At 34.1% G+C, this 17,338-nt stretch overlaps 3 protein-coding genes and 1 pseudogene across 5 annotated transcripts; 2 read left to right on the top strand and 2 right to left on the bottom strand.

The window, feature by feature from the left end:
- The first annotated feature begins 40 nt into the window (after positions 1-40).
- On the top strand, positions 41-3,488 carry LOC108847654 (serine/threonine-protein kinase ZRK1-like; annotated as a pseudogene). The gene is made up of 2 exons (XR_008943377.1): positions 41-1,824; positions 1,902-3,488. The product of XR_008943377.1 is annotated as a serine/threonine-protein kinase ZRK1-like (transcript).
- Positions 3,489-5,291: 1,803 nt separating this feature from the next.
- On the bottom strand, positions 5,292-6,575 carry LOC130510097 (uncharacterized). Its single transcript, XM_057006440.1, has one exon. The coding sequence runs from the start codon at positions 6,573-6,575 to the stop codon at positions 5,292-5,294; it is 1,284 nt and encodes a 427-aa protein (XP_056862420.1).
- Positions 6,576-7,092: 517 nt separating this feature from the next.
- Positions 7,093-10,065, bottom strand: LOC130494736 (uncharacterized). Of its 2 annotated transcripts, none has more exons than XM_057005089.1 (5): positions 10,013-10,065; positions 9,769-9,911; positions 8,881-9,354; positions 8,727-8,783; positions 7,093-7,413 (listed from the first exon to the last, which is right to left on the bottom strand). In XM_057005089.1, the coding sequence occupies exons 3-5, from the start codon at positions 9,342-9,344 to the stop codon at positions 7,389-7,391; spliced, it is 546 nt and encodes a 181-aa protein (XP_056861069.1). In that variant the 5' UTR covers positions 9,345-9,354; positions 9,769-9,911; positions 10,013-10,065; the 3' UTR covers positions 7,093-7,388. The 2 variants fall into 2 exon arrangements, with proteins under 2 accessions (XP_056861069.1, XP_056861070.1); XM_057005090.1 differs by having other exon boundaries at positions 8,858-9,354.
- A 4,705-nt stretch (positions 10,066-14,770) lies between these two features.
- On the top strand, positions 14,771-16,114 carry LOC108847292 (NAD(P)H dehydrogenase (quinone) FQR1). The gene is made up of 3 exons (XM_018620498.2): positions 14,771-14,928; positions 15,163-15,519; positions 15,624-16,114. Exons 1-3 carry the CDS (start codon positions 14,906-14,908, stop codon positions 15,853-15,855), a joined length of 612 nt encoding a protein of 203 aa, XP_018476000.1. The 5' UTR covers positions 14,771-14,905; the 3' UTR covers positions 15,856-16,114.
- Positions 16,115-17,338: the final 1,224 nt, after the last annotated feature.

Below are 17,338 nucleotides of genomic sequence, written 5' to 3' on the forward strand. Positions count from 1 at the left end.
GGAATCTGGATCCATTGTTTCGATGTGATCGTCGGGAAAGTGTGTGAGAGAGAGTGAGATGATTTCTTCGTAACGGAGAGAGGAAAGTGGAAGAAGAAGCGTGCTTTTGTCGGGCCATTTCATTGTTGGGCTGATACCGATGGTGTTAAAGCCCAACTCGATATCATTTGCAATTTTAACTAATTGAAATTCCAGATAGTGGACCAATAACCAAACTAATAGACTAGGAGGCTTCCATTTGTTTGTTAATATTTTCATTTTCATTTTCGCATTATTTGGGTGATGAGACCTTGGATAAGAAAGAAGGTGAACGAGCAGAGTGAGTGGTTCTCGAAGAAAAACGGCAGCACATTCTTACAGGAACTCATCGCTGATTGTAACAGTATATCAAACCCGATCCGGTTCTTCTCCTCGGATCAGATCCTCAAGGTCACGGATCGGTTCGATCCAAACCGCTGTATCTCTCGTCATAGATTCTTCACCTGGTACAAGGGCGTCATCCAAGACTGACCTTACGCGATCAAGAAATTCACAGATTCTTGGTTTTCAGAAGAGAGTGAGCGAGAGATCTACAACGACATCATTTTAGCCGCCCGGGTAAGCAACCATAGTAGTTTCCTCAAACTCCTGGGATGTTCTCTCGAGTTTCCACTTCCGGTTATTGTATTCGAACACCCAGAGAATGGAGTTTTGAACGAGCGAGGAGGTTGCGTGGACGGCACGTTACTGCCTTGGGAAGTTAGGCTTAAGATTGCCAAGGAGGTGGCCGTTGCTGTGACTTATCTCCACGCGGCTTTCCCTAGGATTATTATTCACAGAGATATCAAGACGACGAATGTTTTCTTGGATAAGGACTGGAATGCTAAGCTGACTGATTTCACGTTTTCAGTATCACTCCCTGAAGGGAAGTCGTGGATTAGAGATAAAGTGGTGGGAACTTCCGGTTACATAGATCCGGTTTACTTCTCCAGGGGTTTAGTGACGGAGTACACAGACGTGTTCAGTTTTGGAATCTTTATGTTGGTTCTTTTGTTGGGGAAACCGGCGGTTTTCCGTGGATCAAGTGGGTTTCATTGTAATATTCTTCATTATGTGAAGGATCTGCAGGAGAGAGGAGAACCTGTTGAATTTGGGGGTGGTTCAAACGACATGGTGACCGGTCAGATGAAAACGTTTCTCGATCTGGCACTGAGAGGCTGCCTGGGGAGGAGTGAAGACAGGCCAAAGATGATTTTGGTGGCAAAAGAGATTAAGCTAATTGAAAAAGGGATCACTTGATTGTTTCTGAAGATGGTCAAATTTAAGATTTTGAGATTATGCTTATACTTGGGTTTGTGTACTGCTGGGGTTTCTTTATCTCAAGGGTTTTGCATTCTAAAATATCTCTCTATGTTACTGTTTTTTTTTAATTGAAAATTGCATTTTTAAAATGAGATATTGTATGTTTAAGTTATCAAATATTAAAAGCACTTATATTCCTCCATAGATATCCTGCTTGTTAATTCAAATTAGATTATGCCCCGCACGGAATTTCTTTTATTTGTTTTCGTGACGTGTATAGATTTAAAATAAATAAAAACTTTTATGGTTAATTGTGTTTAAATCTATTTTATTGGTAAACTTTTTTGGGGTTGCAGAAGGCTATAATGTGGAATGGACTTGAATCCACTTCAAGTCATAGGCATGCACACCTACAATTGTCAAAGATATGGAGCAGCCACTGTCATTGAAATAGAGGAAATTAGGTCGAATGTAAACTCAGTCATCAATGGGTAGAACACAAGGCTATGTGGTTTTGGTGGATGGTTTGATGTTCACTTCCGGGTTAGTTCATATAGAGTTGCATCATGTTTGTGTGTAATGTTGAAGAAACTCTTATACTCTGTTTTTCTTCAACTTAGGGTAGGGAAGAAGATCCTGTGCAGCAAGAAATCGAGTTAACCACAGCTCCAAGTGAACAGCACTACACGCATTTTGACAAAGGGACGTACTCCCAAAGTTCTTGTCCTGTGATATGGTTAAGGCTTCAAAGTTCAAACTGAAAGGAATGAAGGGATGGAGAAGTTGATGCAATTCTGGTTCCAAACTAGACTGCAACTCTGATGAAATGTGCTTGTCATTGTGGATGGAGTAGTAGAAGACTGTCCCCTTGCTATGTGATGTCTTACTTTTTTTCTCTATTAGAGTTTTGTTCCAATAGGGTTTTCTCTAATGTGAGTTTTAAGGAGGAAAATCACATAGCATTTCCAAACTTGATTCTCTATGGTTGAGTTTGAGGGGAAATTGAAGCTTGGAGTAGTTTTTTTGGTTGAAGGGTTAGAAGTTGTTTTGGTTTGTTTTTTTTCTTTATTGCTTGTTGCACAAGTAAACAGGAAACATTTGTTGTAAAATGCCTTTTTGATGAATAAAATTTAACATTCATTCAAAAAAAAAGACATATGTTGTCTGAATTTGGCAGATTTTCATTATGTATATTTATATTTTACCTTAAGATTTAGATTCTTTAGGAAATGGGAAATTCCTCTTATGCTAATTTACCATTCAATCTCTCATTACATATCAAACTCTGTTTCATTGAATTTTCTTTATGTTACGTTTCTATTGGTTCTTGAAAGTATTCAAGAATGCGTTCAATGTAAACAAACTGGTTCAGTGAACTGCAAACGCATAAAAATGTCGATTGGTTTCTTGTTTTTTGGTCATATGTACATGTAAATATTAGAGAGTAGTATCAAAATATACGAGAATATCTATTTTCGTCCACCTGCCTAAAATCAACAGTTCGGTGCTGATTTGGTACCTCAACTATTAATAGACAACTTATAATAGCAATATAGATTAATCTATTTAATTCAAAAGCCAAAACCAAATTAACAACGACAAATGAAAAGAAATCTTACCATCTTTTTATAAAAAGATGAAAGATCTCTCCATCTTTCTATTCCTTTTTAGCCTATGCATAATTGGTTATGTACATGGCCATGGAGTGAGGATTTCGAACGAACTCAAATTCCAGAAAGATCTTAATATGAGTTGCTTCTCCGCAGACGACAGGATAAAAGAGAGAACATTAAAACCAGGAACTCATTGGGAATTCAATTTTGGTTTGAATGTTGTGGGGAACACGCGTTATATGTGCACTTTGAAACAAGGGCCTGGATTTAAACACCATCAGAGCTTCAGAGCATTTAAAAGACGTGGTTTATGGGATTGGAGAGCCAGAGAAGATGGCATCTATTTGACGAGAAAAAATACAGAAGCCCCACATAAAGAGTATGAATGGATATACTAGTTAGTCATCCGAGGATAGACGTTTTCTTCGATCTTCATGCAAGTGGTCTAAAAAATTTAAAATGTCATACGCTAATATTAACATATCTACGTTTATTTATTTTATCTATATATGATAAAATATATAACTGTCTATCAACAGTTCGCAATATTTGTAATTATTTTTATTGCATTTTACATAAATTTTTATATCAATAGCCCACATCTATATATATATAGTTAAACACTCTCTACTCATAAAGCCACACATCAAGTGTGAATCACTGCAATTTGACATTTTAGCATACCTTCAATTTGCTTCATACGGTACTCTCATACCTAAGCAATGTGTTGCAAATCTAAAATAAGAAATCAAAACATAACTTTTCCAAAATGAAACTCTACGCACTGTAAGTGTAGATGCAAAGGCCCAAGCCGAAGCCCACTCTCTCAAGACAAAGCCCAAGTGCTCAAGTGACATTCAACGGTCTTCTCTCCCTCGTACAAACAGAGGAAAAGCAGTGAAGCTGGATAACCGATTTGATGCTCTCTTATCCATAGAGGAAGGACAATGAGCTGTGTATTAGCTGGCTAGATTGCGTAGTCTAGATTGTTCTTTCCCTCTTTATAAAAGCATGATGTAATCACTTGGAATACTCAAGGAAAATAAGATTGAAAACCATCTTTCGATACTCTGTTTCTTTAACTCTTTCATGGTATCAGAGCCAGGTTAAAGAAACAGAGTATCGAATGATGGTTTTCAATCTTATTTTCCTTGAGTATTCCAAGTGATTACATCATGCTTTTATAAAGAGGGAAAGAACAATCTAGACTACGCAATCTAGCCAGCTAATACACAGCTCATTGTCCTTCCTCTATGGATAAGAGAGCATCAAATCGGTTATCCAGCTTCACTGCTTTTCCTCTGTTTGTCGTTTCTGCAGGAGCTGTACGAGGGAGAGAAGACCGTTGAATGTCACTTGAGCACTTGGGCTTTGTCTTGAGAGAGTGGGCTTCGGCTTGGGCCTTTGCATCTACACTTACACGCACAACAAAAGTAAATCCATAGATACTGCGAAATATGGGCAGCTTGCGAGTTATTAATCAGGTAGGCTAATGCGTGTCGACAAGTAGATCCCACGAAAAAGACCAGATCATGCATGTTTCTATGTACGTATAAGTAGCTGGGTGGAAAAGCTTAGCATCCTTGCAACACAAGCTAAATTCATAATTATCCCCTTTCATACATAGATATGTCAACAATAAATGTCGTAGAACGTCTCCCGTTCTTTGTATACATTGTTAGATATGTTAACAACGTTTTTCAAGTAGTTGGAATGAAATACTCGAATGATAAAACTCATAATTATCCTAACGAAGAAAAGCACGCATTAGATACTAATCTGATAGGGTGACAGGTCAAAATCACGTCCTAACTAATTTATTTTTATCTTGTACAGTATGTATCGCAGCTATTATTATACTCAGTATGTAGCTATCGTCAAAGAAAGTATACTTGTCATTTAATACTTTGTCATTGTTGGAAATTTTCCGAACTGTAATACCTAGTCGTACTTTTATGATTTTTATTTTTAAAACAAAGGATCATCGTGACGAGAGTGGTGATGCAAGGGCTTGAAGTCGGAATCTAGACTAGATCAAGAACCAATCGACAAAGAGATCCAGCGGCTGGTTTGTTTTTCGTCGATTAAAAGTTGGACGGGCAAGATTTGTTGACCCTACCCTCGGTCAATTTTAGCACATACTTAGAGCATCCACAATGGTGACACCCATTGTGGAATCCTTAATGAAAAGTTTACTATTTTTTTTTTTTTTTTTTTTTTTTTTGAATAGTTAAGGATCTTAGTCTAAAAAGTGTGTCCAATGGTGATCCCGAAGTAGGAATCCTTAGAAAAAAAAATATTTTTTTTTCAAGAAATAAAAGAAAATACAATAATTAAACATAAAAAATACAATAATTAAACATAAAAATACAATAATTATACATAAAGATACAATAATTATTCATCACCAAATTTATTCCAAATATGCTCAACTAAATCTTTTTTCAGTGGTTCATGTATACGGATATCCCGAAGTTCTCTCTCGTTCTGATTGACAAATATGTTATTCAGATTTGTAGGCATCTCGGTTTGGGTTTCCACGTGTGAACTTCTGGTGACACTTCCTTCTTCAAATTCCGAAACGTCGATGCGAGCGTATCCATTGCGTTCATTTTCGACTATCATATTGTGTATTATGATACATGCTCGCATAATCTTCCCTATCTTTTTTTTGTCCCATGTAAGAGCCGGGTTTTTGACAATCGCAAATCGAGCTTGCAAAACTCCAAAGGCCCGTTCCACATCTTTTCGGGCTGCTTCTTGTTTTTTAGCAAATAACCGTGCTTTAGGACCTTGAGGACGTGAGATTGATTGGATAAATGTTGACCATTTTGGATATATACCGTCAGTGAGATAGTAAGCCAACTTATACTTGTGTCCGTTGACCACGTACTCTAACCTTGGAGCTCGACCTTCTATAATGTCATCAAAAACAGGAGATCGATCGAGGACATTAATATCGTTTAAGGTACCTGGAGGACCAAAAAAAGCGTGCCATATCCAAAGATCTTGTGAAGCTACAGCCTCTAAGACAATTGTCGGTTTGTTTGATCCACGGGCGTACTGTCCTTTCCAACTCGTTGGGCAATTTTTCCACTCCCAATGCATACAGTCAATGCTCCCAATCATTCCAGGAAACCCGCGTTTCTCTCCAATATCGAGGAGTCGTTGAAGATCCTCTGGCGTGGGTCTTCGTAGATACTGCTCTCCAAATAACTGTACTATTCCATCAGTGAAATAATGTAAACACGAAAGTGCCGTGCTCTCACCAAGTCGGAGATATTCGTCAACCGCGTCGGCTGCAGAACCATAAGAAAGCATACGAATTGCTGCGGTACATTTTTGTAGTGGCGAAAGACCAAGCCTCCCGGTAGCATCTGGTCTATGTTGAAAGAATGGAACGTTCTGTGAGAGGGCATAGACAATACTCATGAATAATTCCTTGTTCATACGGAAACGGCGTCTGAAGATATGTTCCTCATATGTGGGATTTTCGGAGAAGTAGTCATTCCATAACCGGATGTGTCCTGCTTCACGGTTTCGTTCAATAAATGCTCGTTTCTTTTGCTTTTTGGTTTGGGCCTCGATAATGTTGTTGATTGTATCTTCACAGATATCTTCGAAAACTTCGTCCAATCTTTCTTCCAATTCTTCCATTTCATTGGATGAAGATGATGACATCCTGATTGACAAATTAAACTTATAAGTTATTCATTTATCTTTTGAATTTTTTTTATTAGTTCCAAACTAAGTTAAGATAATTTTTTTTCATCTATAAGTCTCAAAAATGTATAACTTTATTTTTTTTTATCTATAACTCTCAAATATGTATAACTTTATATTTTTTTTTATCTTATAGTTTCAAATATGTATAACTTGATATTTTTTTTTATCTATAAGTCTCAAATATGTATAACTTTATTATTTTTTTTATCTATAACTCTCAAATATGTATAACTTTATATTTTTTTTTTATCTATAAGTCTCAAATATGTATAATTTGATATTTTATTACTCTTTACTATCAAACCTTTTTTTTGAGTTAAAAACACAAGAATGTTGGTGAATGCTCCTGCTGGTTTCTCCACAGCCTCTGTTGGTGAATCAAGAGAACCCGAAAATATGAATAATTATGAAGACAAGAGTTAAAAACAAGACGAGTTAAAAACAGAATGTTGGTAAATCAAGACTACTCGAAAACGAGAATAACATTTTACATTAGCCGAAATCAAGTGTTAATATTGATACAAGAGAAGGACTTCTTACACCCAGATATTACAAGTGAAAAATCGGGTTGAGAAGAACTCCAAGAAAATATTACAACAAATCCTAGAAGAACGTTTGATGCAGAGGAAAGAAAGATAAGCTGATACAAATCTAAAGGCCAAACGAGAACTACTTATAGTACATAAACTTGAAGAGATGAACCCGTGAACTACTTCAAAGCACCCGTGACTTCCACTACTCCTAATGCACCCGTGACTTGCCCAACCTTCAGTGCACCCGTGACCAACTTAACCTGAAACAAGGAGAATAAAGACAAGAGTTATAGATAACACATCAAAGCACCCGTGACAAAACAATAGATAACACATCATAACACATCAAAGCACCAAGAAAGAAATAACCTGAAACCAAACAGAGAAGACATCAAAGCAATTCAGACATTAGTTTGAGTTTTACAGTGGTTTCCATCTCAGTTAGAGGCTCCTTTTTCGCGAATAAACGATCAAGGAGCTTCTGCCTTGAGAGTTTTTCTTTGATTTTTAAAACGCCATGTAAGTTTGACAACTCCTCCTCTCTGCCATTCTTCTTCTTCTTAAGAGCAGCTTTCGCAGCCTTCACCCCGGGAGGTCTAGCCTCTTCTTCTCCCACAGCCGCTTCTTCTCCATCGAGGTCCACCACTTTGCGCTTCTCCTTAACAGTGTCCTTACCCTGAACCAGTGAGCACCATTTCTGGTCATACCTCAGCTCCCTCCAGCAGTGATCCATGGTGAACTTTATGTTCATAATATTGAAGAAAGAATCTAAAGCAGCCTTCATCACATCGTCATCATTCTGACCACTTCTTTGCTGGCGAAGAGCACGATCATAGCAACCAGAAAACTTTGCAACGTGGTCGTTAATCCGAGACCACCGCTGCTTGCAAGAATGGAGGACTCTCGGTTGCGTCCCAACCAACAGAGGGCTTGCGTTGAAGTACTCCACAATCCGCTTCCAAAATGCTCCACCTTTCTGCTCATTGTTGACGATCGGGTCTTTACTGGTGTTAAGCCATGCCCCAATGAGGATTATATCCTCTTTGGGAGACCATTTCCTTCTCTCAGATTGTTGGGAAGTTGACTTCACACCAGACGCTTCAGGCACTTCGCTACCAGACATCCCATAAGCCTCATCAGGACCTTCGCTACCGAACCATAAAGGTTCGGCTGCATCAAGATCAACTGGAAGTTGACTCTGTAGTAGGTTAACATAGCTTGACGAGTTATTAGCCATGGTTGATCTGTGCCACTCTACTAGCGACACAGAGGCTTAAGTAAGCCTTCTATGACTTACAACTAATTAATGGCAATCAAATCTATGCAGTTGGGAAGCTGGAAAGTAAATAACTAAGTACTAAGTTTCATTTACAACTAATTAAGGCAATGAAGTACTTACAGAAACATAACTAATACTACCTACACACAAGCAATTAAATACGACTTATAGGACTAGCTACAGAACACACATATGGGAACAGAACATATAGTAAAAGCCAATCACATCAGATGAGAGAGGACGATTTTATCATTTAAACCTATTCATTATGAGAAAAGAAAGCTAATTTGTTACCTTATTTCAGAAACAAGCGAGGTCCGCCACTGTCCTTTGAAGCCTTGAGTAATATTCCTGTAAAAAGAGAAGAAACTATCAATAATCTACCAAAAAGAGATTAAACAATTCATTTACAACCACATACTCACCAACTAGAATAAGTAACACCAACCCGGTTAAAACTAAGGTAGAGACCATTAGCTTCACTCCTGGTTTCTTCTTTGAAAACTCGGTTACTGTCTTCTCGAGGACAACAACCTTCTGCTCACTCTCGTTAAGTGCACCCTTAAGCTCCCTAAGCTCCCGCTGAATGTCCCTCATCTCCTCTATCACTGCCACGTCCCACCATTTCCAAACGTGGCAGTCACCATCTTCAGCATTGTTGCACGTGAAGTAACGTCTGTATGGGTCTTTACGAGTTGTAGAGTAGCCGACAACTGGCTCCGCACCACAGTAGCAGCTTCTAGGGATTCCATCATCACACTCTGGTTGCGGTTGGTACTGAAGCGGCTCTGCATTGAAGTGGCTACTCTCAGCTTCATCCGCGTACAGCTGAGCTTCTGCTTCAATCAGGGAGGTTATGTCTACAGAGTTTGATGATGAAGATGGCTGGCTGTAACTGTAATCTTGCCCCATTATGGTTAACCTGAAAACAACAAGTCGATTCATTAATATACATTCATTAACCAGCGAAACAAACGACATAAGGATAACACTAAACTCTATACAACAGATTGAAATCGAACACAACTAAACTAAAGATAACACTAAACTCTATAAGGATAAGTTTATCAAACCGTTAATCGATTGAAACAAAATATGAAATTTGTAAGAAGAAATAAAGACAACATTTACTTCCGATTGAAACAAAAATTGTTTGTAATCTATATCTACAAAGCCAAATAATATAGAAATCGATTTTTCCCCAAATTTTAAAAAACCCTAATTTGACAACTTGTCCCAAATCGATCGAAACAACAAAAGATCCATCTTTACGGACAACAAAGAAGATGGAAACTGTTTTAATCGAGAAATAAACGGCTCTGAGGATTGGATTTACCTTCGTCGAGCCGAGAGAGAGAGATCGCTTCGAAATCGCCTTTCGCCGCAGAGGTTTTTTTTTTTTCTCCTTCGGTCGAGAATGATTTTCTTTTTTTTTCCTTCAGCCCGACCCACTCAACTCTAAACCGACCCCATCCACTCCTGCATTGACACGTACTCACGGACTCAATCCTTAAAACCCTTCCCGACGGACCAATCCTTAGCTACATTACCAAAATTATTCTTATTTAATTAAAATTTACCTAAGGTTTAGCGTTAAGGATTCGCTATGATCCCCCATTGTGGGTGGTCTTAGTTGTCTTCACGGGAATCGGATCATATTCGTTGACTTGTTGTCTATCTCAATTTCAATCCGTCTCTACAAATATCTCATTGATAGATTCTAAAAAGTTGTGATGGTTATGCATTTGATTGTTTTGGTTACTAAACAAAACCATTAAGCCATAAAACAAGAGTATTAGAAACTTAGCTTATTTGAAATAAATTTACACTCTTCGAAATGATTTAAACAGTGCAAATTTGTTGGTCTACTAGTTAAAAGATTAATAATTAATAAATTTGGAGAATTTTTGTTGTCAACGAATTTGCATGCAGATTACAAATATAAATTTCTAGAAGATTATAACGTTGTAGAACCATCATCCTAGAGCCTGTATATCACATATATATAGAATTTGTCTGTGCTATCGGCCAGTGGCTCAGGCAGGGCTAAGGGAAGGGGGTCAATTGATCCCTATGAAATCTCATTATAAAAATATTATGTATTTTCTATTAAAAACTAACAAAATGTTATAAAATCAGTGTATTGACCCTGGTAATATTTACTCAAAACTAACTTGACCCATGATTTAATTATAGTGATCCCGTTAAACTTTGCGGCTGGCTAACAATTTCAAAATGACTGTATGTACTAAGATTTTTTTTAGCAAAAATGTATGTACTTAGATTTGATCAATAGATGATCAATTTTGTAATAAGATAAATTAGATGTATCTTATTAAAATTATACAACCAATGTTTAAGAAAAAACTAAATATGTGATTTAATCGAAATATAGTATTACGTTTAAATAAGTATATAGTTGTATGTTCTTAAGTAACATAATATTAGTTATTTAATGTTTAACTCAAACATTCATGGACGCCACTAATCAGGACTAAAATCAGTTGATTATTCAAATTCTTAATAAGTTTAGTCAACACTCAAGCTACCATTTTGTTCAAGATGTCACATATAATTATATCGTTCTTGTTAGAAAAGACATCCTCTAGAGAAAACAAGTAACCATGATGCTCTTTCTTAATGTCAAATAATTTAAATTAATCACAGTTTTGAGGGAAAAGGAACATGATGATGAGTGTGACAACAGCATATCATCATTAACGTGTTATTTTAATCATTTAAATATATATAAATAAAACAAAAGTTTTAATTTTCCCGCACCAACCCCACCTTTTCTTTTTCGCCGTCCAATACTAAGCCAGGTGACCAACGACACCGTTTGAACTGACCACGTAATGCGTACACCACCCTTTATAATATCCGTCAAATTCAAAATTGCCCCACTAGTTTATTTATTTCAATTGTTAGCTATAATTAACATAATAATATTATAATATATATGAATAACATTGTAATTTTTTATGTTTCCAATTTTATTAGTTTGATTTTTAAACCACAAGATCCATCATGGTTTATAGATAGATCACCTAGGTTAACAAATGTTTTGTGTAAAATTACCATAAATATATTGACAAAATATTTGTTTGTATATCTATACCTGTTCATTTATCTATCACAATTTCATATGATACAAGGATAATATAACATTATGTGAATAATCGTTAAACAATTAAACAAATAATAAATTGCAGCATTCTATTAGTTATATCTCATTTTGTAAATCGATATGCAAACAAATATAATCTTAAATTTTAACTCTTTTGTTTTCTGAAAATTGTTTATTAACTAGTTTTGTTAGAGTAAAACTTTATGACTAAAAGTTAGTACTATCTGACAGAAGAAAAAAAAACACAATAGTCTAATTGATTGGCTTAAGATCATTAATGGGGTTTAATAAAAAAAATATAAAAACTATGGGGTGAGATTTAATTTGAGCAGATACTGATGGTGTTGAACCTGATAGAAGTAAAAAGAAAGCAGATCATGTTGTGCCTCTATAGATCATTGATTGATCTAAATTTAATTATTTTCTAAATTCGGTTAAGTGGAATTTAATAAATTTATGGCAAAAGAATTAACAAATCTGGTAAAATTGTTATTAAATCTGTCACCAAAGTAAAACAAATCTATTAAATTGTAAACAAATTTGTGGTCAAAGGATAAATAAATCTATCAAATCTCTATAATATTATTTGAGAAGTCATTTCCTATTTGTCGCGCTCACGTTAACTCTCACGGTGGTTGATTACGATGACGCCCTTAATGAATTAAAAATATTACATATAATTACTATATTAATTTGATTTTCCTTTTTTTAATAATTTCTATTAATTAGAAATTTCCTTTTTAGTTAAAAACATTTATAAATTACCGAATTTACAATCAAATAATATATTTATATATAATGTGATTTCATAAAAAAGTAAAGTTAACCAAAATAATTTTGGTATTAAGAAAAATAAATATTTCCTTTAAAACATAATCTTAAGCAATATAAATATATTTTCAAAGTAATAAAATATTGTCCTTATATCTATATATTTTCTCAGATAATTACAGAAAATAAATTGATTAGATAAACCAAGACACCTTTAGTTGAATAATAATATTTTATAATTTGTATTATTGAAATGGTTTATTCATTATTATAATATTTTAATTAATAATATTTATAATTAAAACAAATATAAAAATTTCTATAAAAACATTTTACATATATAAATAGTTTCTCAAGAAAAAAAAATTAAAAGAACTGGTTTTTATTTTTAAAACATTAAGTGATACTTTTATGAAAACTAATTTGACCACAAGCATACTTTGAACAAATAATTCCAAAATATTTTTAAATAACATAATCCTAGACATTTTTAATGAACTAAACATATTATATTTTGCTACAATTAAAAATATATATTTTACTTAATATTTAGTTTTTTTTTTGTTTTTTCCCTTTATATTTGTACAATCTAATATACCTATAATAAAAGTACACAAGAAAATCTGAACTATTATATTTAAGATTATTTAAAATTCTAATAATTTTCAGTTTAATTTTATAAATCTAAGGTATAAAATTACTTAGAGCTTACAAAATATTTTAATTATTATTAATATCGGTATGTGTTTATGAGTTTACAAATTTTTATCAGTTATTTTCTTTTATAAAACTTTTAACTGATCATCTATATTTTTAAAAAATATTTTAGAAAATCAACAAATAACAAACTATTATAAATATTATGAAAATATATTTACACATTTAAGATGAAAAACTGAAACTGATGCAATAAATAAAATCAATAAGATTTGGTTTTATAAAGATAAAAATAATTATACTTCAATACAAATGAATATATGTCACCCTATTCACAAAATGAGTATATAGACTAATAAATTTTATTATATCTAAAATCAAAGGTAAAATAAAAATATATTCTCTTATAATAATGTTTATTTATATTTATACATATAAATTATGGGATGCTTCAAACCATACCAATAAACTAAAATAAAATATTAACTAAATGTTATCATCTATTTATTTTGCAAAACATATATGGATGAGATTTCAAAATATTATTGTTATATTTATTTATGTATTATGAATTGATCAACAGTTAAATTTATTTTTCTATTTGATTTTCAAAACAATATATATATATAATTCTATTACTAAAATATATTTACATATCCAGGAGAAAATCAATCTAAATGAAAATCACAGATTATTCAAAACTTTAATCTATTTAGAACAAAAAAAATCATGGTTGAATTCAAAAAATTTGATGTTATCTAATATACTAAAGTGATAATCAAATAATCATATATTACATATCCAAAATCACATGTTTAACTAAAATAATATAATATTATTTATAAAAAATTATAAAATAATTGAAATTAAAATGAAACTATTAATAAATTATTACAATATATTTATTTATAATATTTATATCCGTGCATGAGCACGGGAAAATCACCTAGTTAATAGTAAATCTGTCATAATCAAGTAAATCTATGGTCAAAGGATAATAAATCAGTTAAAACCCAAAAAAATCTGTCTGAAATAGATAAATCGGTGGCCAAAGAAAAAGTAAATCTATTGAATTTTATATAAATCTGTCAAGTCAAAATTATGTAAGTTTGTGGTCAAAAAAATTAAATCTAATTAAATCTGTAAGACTTTAATAAATCTGTGACCACATGTGATAAATTTATCAAAATAAATCTGTATAAATCTTATTAAGTCTATAGAGTTTAAGATAAGTCTGTCACGAAAGATAGTTTGACCACGTAATGCGTACACCACCCCTGTAATATCCGTCAAACTCAAAATTTGCCCCACTGTTTATTTCAGTTGTTAGCTACAATCAGCATAATAATATATATGAATAACATTGTAATTTTTTATGTTTCCAAATGTTTTGTGTAAAATTACCATAAATATAGTGAAAAAATATTTGTTTGTATATTTATAACTGTCCTGTTTATTTATCTATCACAATTTCATATGATATAACAATTAAACGAATAACAAATTGCAACATTCGATTAGTTATATCTAATTTTGCAAAAATCAATATGCAAACAAACATAATCTTAAATTTAAAATCTTTTTTTTTTTTGAAATTTTTTTCTCAACTAGTAGTTTTTAGAGTAAAAACTTGATGACTAAAAGTTAGCACTATTTGACAGAAGAAAAAAAACACAATAGTCTAATTGATTGGCTTAAGATCATTAATGGGGTTTAATATAAAAATTATAAAAACTACAGGGGTGAGATTTAATTTGACCAGAAACAGAGGGTGTTGAACCTGAAAGAAGTAAAAAGAAAGCAGGTCATCATGTTGTGCCCCTCTATAAATACGCTTTCTGCATTTTCGGAACGATGAACATCCAATCAAAAAAAAGCTTCAGAGATTCTTCTACTGCAGAGACAACTATATTTCGAGATGGCGACCAAAGTGTATATCGTGTATGCTTCCTCTGTCTTTAATTTGATTTCAGTTTTGCTTCTTCATTGTCGATTCGTCTTCCTCTAGGGTTGGCCGAATTTTATGTAATCTAGGTCAGAATCTTGGGTTCGATTGTTTTGATTCCATTTTTTGTTGTTTGATTTGGTCTTTCGATTCGATTTTGGATCTAAAAGTTGCTTGCTTGTTGGGGTTTGATCTGAAGTTGAGATTGATTGTTTTGTGTGTGTGTGCAGGTACTACTCAATGTACGGTCATGTTGAGAAATTGGCTGAAGAGATAAGGAAAGGAGCTGCTTCTGTTGAAGGTGTTGAAGCCAAACTCTGGCAGGTACCTGAGACACTCCCTGAAGAAGTACTCTCTAAGATGAGCGCACCACCGAAGAGTGAATCACCAATCATCACACCCAACGAGCTAACCGAAGCCGATGGCTTCCTCTTCGGATTCCCAACAAGGTTCGGCATGATGGCTGCTCAGTTCAAGGCCTTCTTGGACGCGACCGGTGGACTCTGGAGGACTCAGTCGCTCGCTGGCAAACCAGCTGGTATCTTCTACAGCACTGGCTCTCAAGGTGGTGGCCAAGAAACCACCGCGTAAGTTTGTTCTTTCTCACTCTCTCTCATCAAAAACAACAAAAAACCACTTCACTTCATCATTTTCTTGTCTATATCTTTAAAACACGTTTTTCGATTTGTAGATTGACGGCGATAACTCAGCTGGTTCACCACGGGATGGTGTTTGTGCCCATCGGTTACACGTTTGGTGCGGGGATGTTCGAGATGGAGAATGTGAAAGGAGGTAGCCCTTATGGAGCTGGAACATTTGCAGGAGATGGGTCGAGGCAGCCAACGGAGCTGGAGTTACAGCAAGCGTTTCACCAAGGCAAGTACATTGCAACCATCACCAAGAAGCTCAAGGGCTCTACTTAGAGCTTTTTGAAAAGAAAAAAAATACATATCAATAAGAAAAAAAAAAGAAAACAAGACTGGTTTGGTTCTGTTTTTTTTTTATAATAATAGATTCTTTCTCTCTTTTATGATTTTTTTTCGGGTTTAATTATGTATCAGTTACATGGTATTATTTCACAGCTTGTCTTTGTTTTACGTATACAGAGATGTAATGATTTGTGCTTGTGTTGTACTCCAAACAAAACTTTCAAAGCAATTATGTTATATGTTTGGTTCCTCATATTATTAGTTTTTTTTTCTGTCGAATTAAGAAATTTTTTTAAAGTAATTGATCTTAGTGGTAGACCAAAATCTCAGTGACCTTATTTTAGAGATGAAACTCACTATTGAAGGGTTAAATTTCTTGGAACAACAATATGAAAGACCTTATCCTTGAGGAATGAGAGTGTTCGTGCAAACTATCAATATGATCCATGTTAACTGGAACAACAAGAGTCAAGCTTTGTGGATGAAAGATTTCCCCTGGGAGCATAACGGCAAAGATCTACCTAAAGGTTGCGAAGCTGATCCTTATTGACTGGTTCACTGTTTCTTGATTAATTCACCGTGCTTATGTCTATGCAAAATGTGGCTTTGAGACAGCATCAACTTTAGAGAATTGAAAGTATTGTGGGCCTGTGGCATTAGTTCACCGTTCTTAGAAAGCCCGCTTGCGTAGGAGTCCTGAGAATGGTTTTGAAATACTTCGGGCAGAGCTATTAGAGCACCCGTAACAGAGTATCACGGTTGGCTCGATAACCTATGTATTCTTTATATTATTTTATTATTATCTTTTTAGCTTTAAAAAAAAAAAAAAAAAGAGAGAGGGCCAATCAGAGGCTTTGCAGCCTGCGCACAGTGACGTTCCGACCGAAACATTGATCCTTAGCTAAAGACTCCAAGACACTTTGTTGGCACAAAAACCAAAAAACATAGGACCCACATCATTTTATAATATTTTTTTTGAGCTAAGGATTCAGCTATCATCCCGCGTTGCGGGTGCTCTTATGAACCATACATAATGGTAAGCAGCTTCCATTGGCTTTTGATCTTTGCTTAAACTTAAACAGAGATTCACTTTCCAAGATGTCAAATTAAGAGGATATGTAGAAAGTTATAAATCATATTAAGAACCACTTTGTCATAATGAATGTTAAACAAATATGATTTCCGCTTATTATTGAATGCTTTTGTTGATAACAAATCATACATTGCCATTGGATAACTACCATATAAAATATGTTAAACCATCAATCAACTACACTCGTATGATTTGGTAGCTTCCCTTTCTTTTCCGCCATTGAAAACTTCCACAACTATTGATATGACGTTGTTTACCGTCGACTATATAACCAATTTGATTGCGGAATTAAATACAAATTATGACGAAAGAATGACGTTTATTACGAAAAAATATTAGCGAGGTCATGATACAACACAAAGATTGAAAGTGTTATATGTTTGT

The sequence above is a fragment of the Raphanus sativus genome, chromosome 3, assembly GCF_000801105.2.
Source record: "Raphanus sativus cultivar WK10039 chromosome 3, ASM80110v3, whole genome shotgun sequence".
Lineage (NCBI taxonomy): Eukaryota > Viridiplantae > Streptophyta > Magnoliopsida > Brassicales > Brassicaceae > Raphanus > Raphanus sativus.

Excerpts from the sequence above, each read along its gene's own strand:
- LOC130510097 (XM_057006440.1), bottom strand. The coding sequence starts at position 6,575 with ATGTCATCATCTTCATCCAATGAAATGGAAGAATTGGAAGAAAGATTG.
- LOC130494736 (XM_057005089.1), bottom strand. The coding sequence starts at position 9,344 with ATGGGGCAAGATTACAGTTACAGCCAGCCATCTTCATCATCAAACTCT. Across the intron at positions 8,784-8,880 it reads TCTACCTTAGTTTTAACCGG|GAATATTACTCAAGGCTTCA; the intron begins GTTGGTGTTACT and ends CTCTTTTTACAG. Across the intron at positions 7,414-8,726 it reads TCGCTTGTTTCTGAAATAAG|GTTAAGTTGGTCACGGGTGC; the intron begins GTAACAAATTAG and ends TCCTTGTTTCAG.
- LOC108847292 (XM_018620498.2), top strand. The coding sequence starts at position 14,906 with ATGGCGACCAAAGTGTATATCGT. Across the intron at positions 14,929-15,162 it reads GCGACCAAAGTGTATATCGT|GTACTACTCAATGTACGGTC; the intron begins GTATGCTTCCTC and ends GTGTGTGTGCAG. Across the intron at positions 15,520-15,623 it reads GGTGGCCAAGAAACCACCGC|ATTGACGGCGATAACTCAGC; the intron begins GTAAGTTTGTTC and ends TTCGATTTGTAG.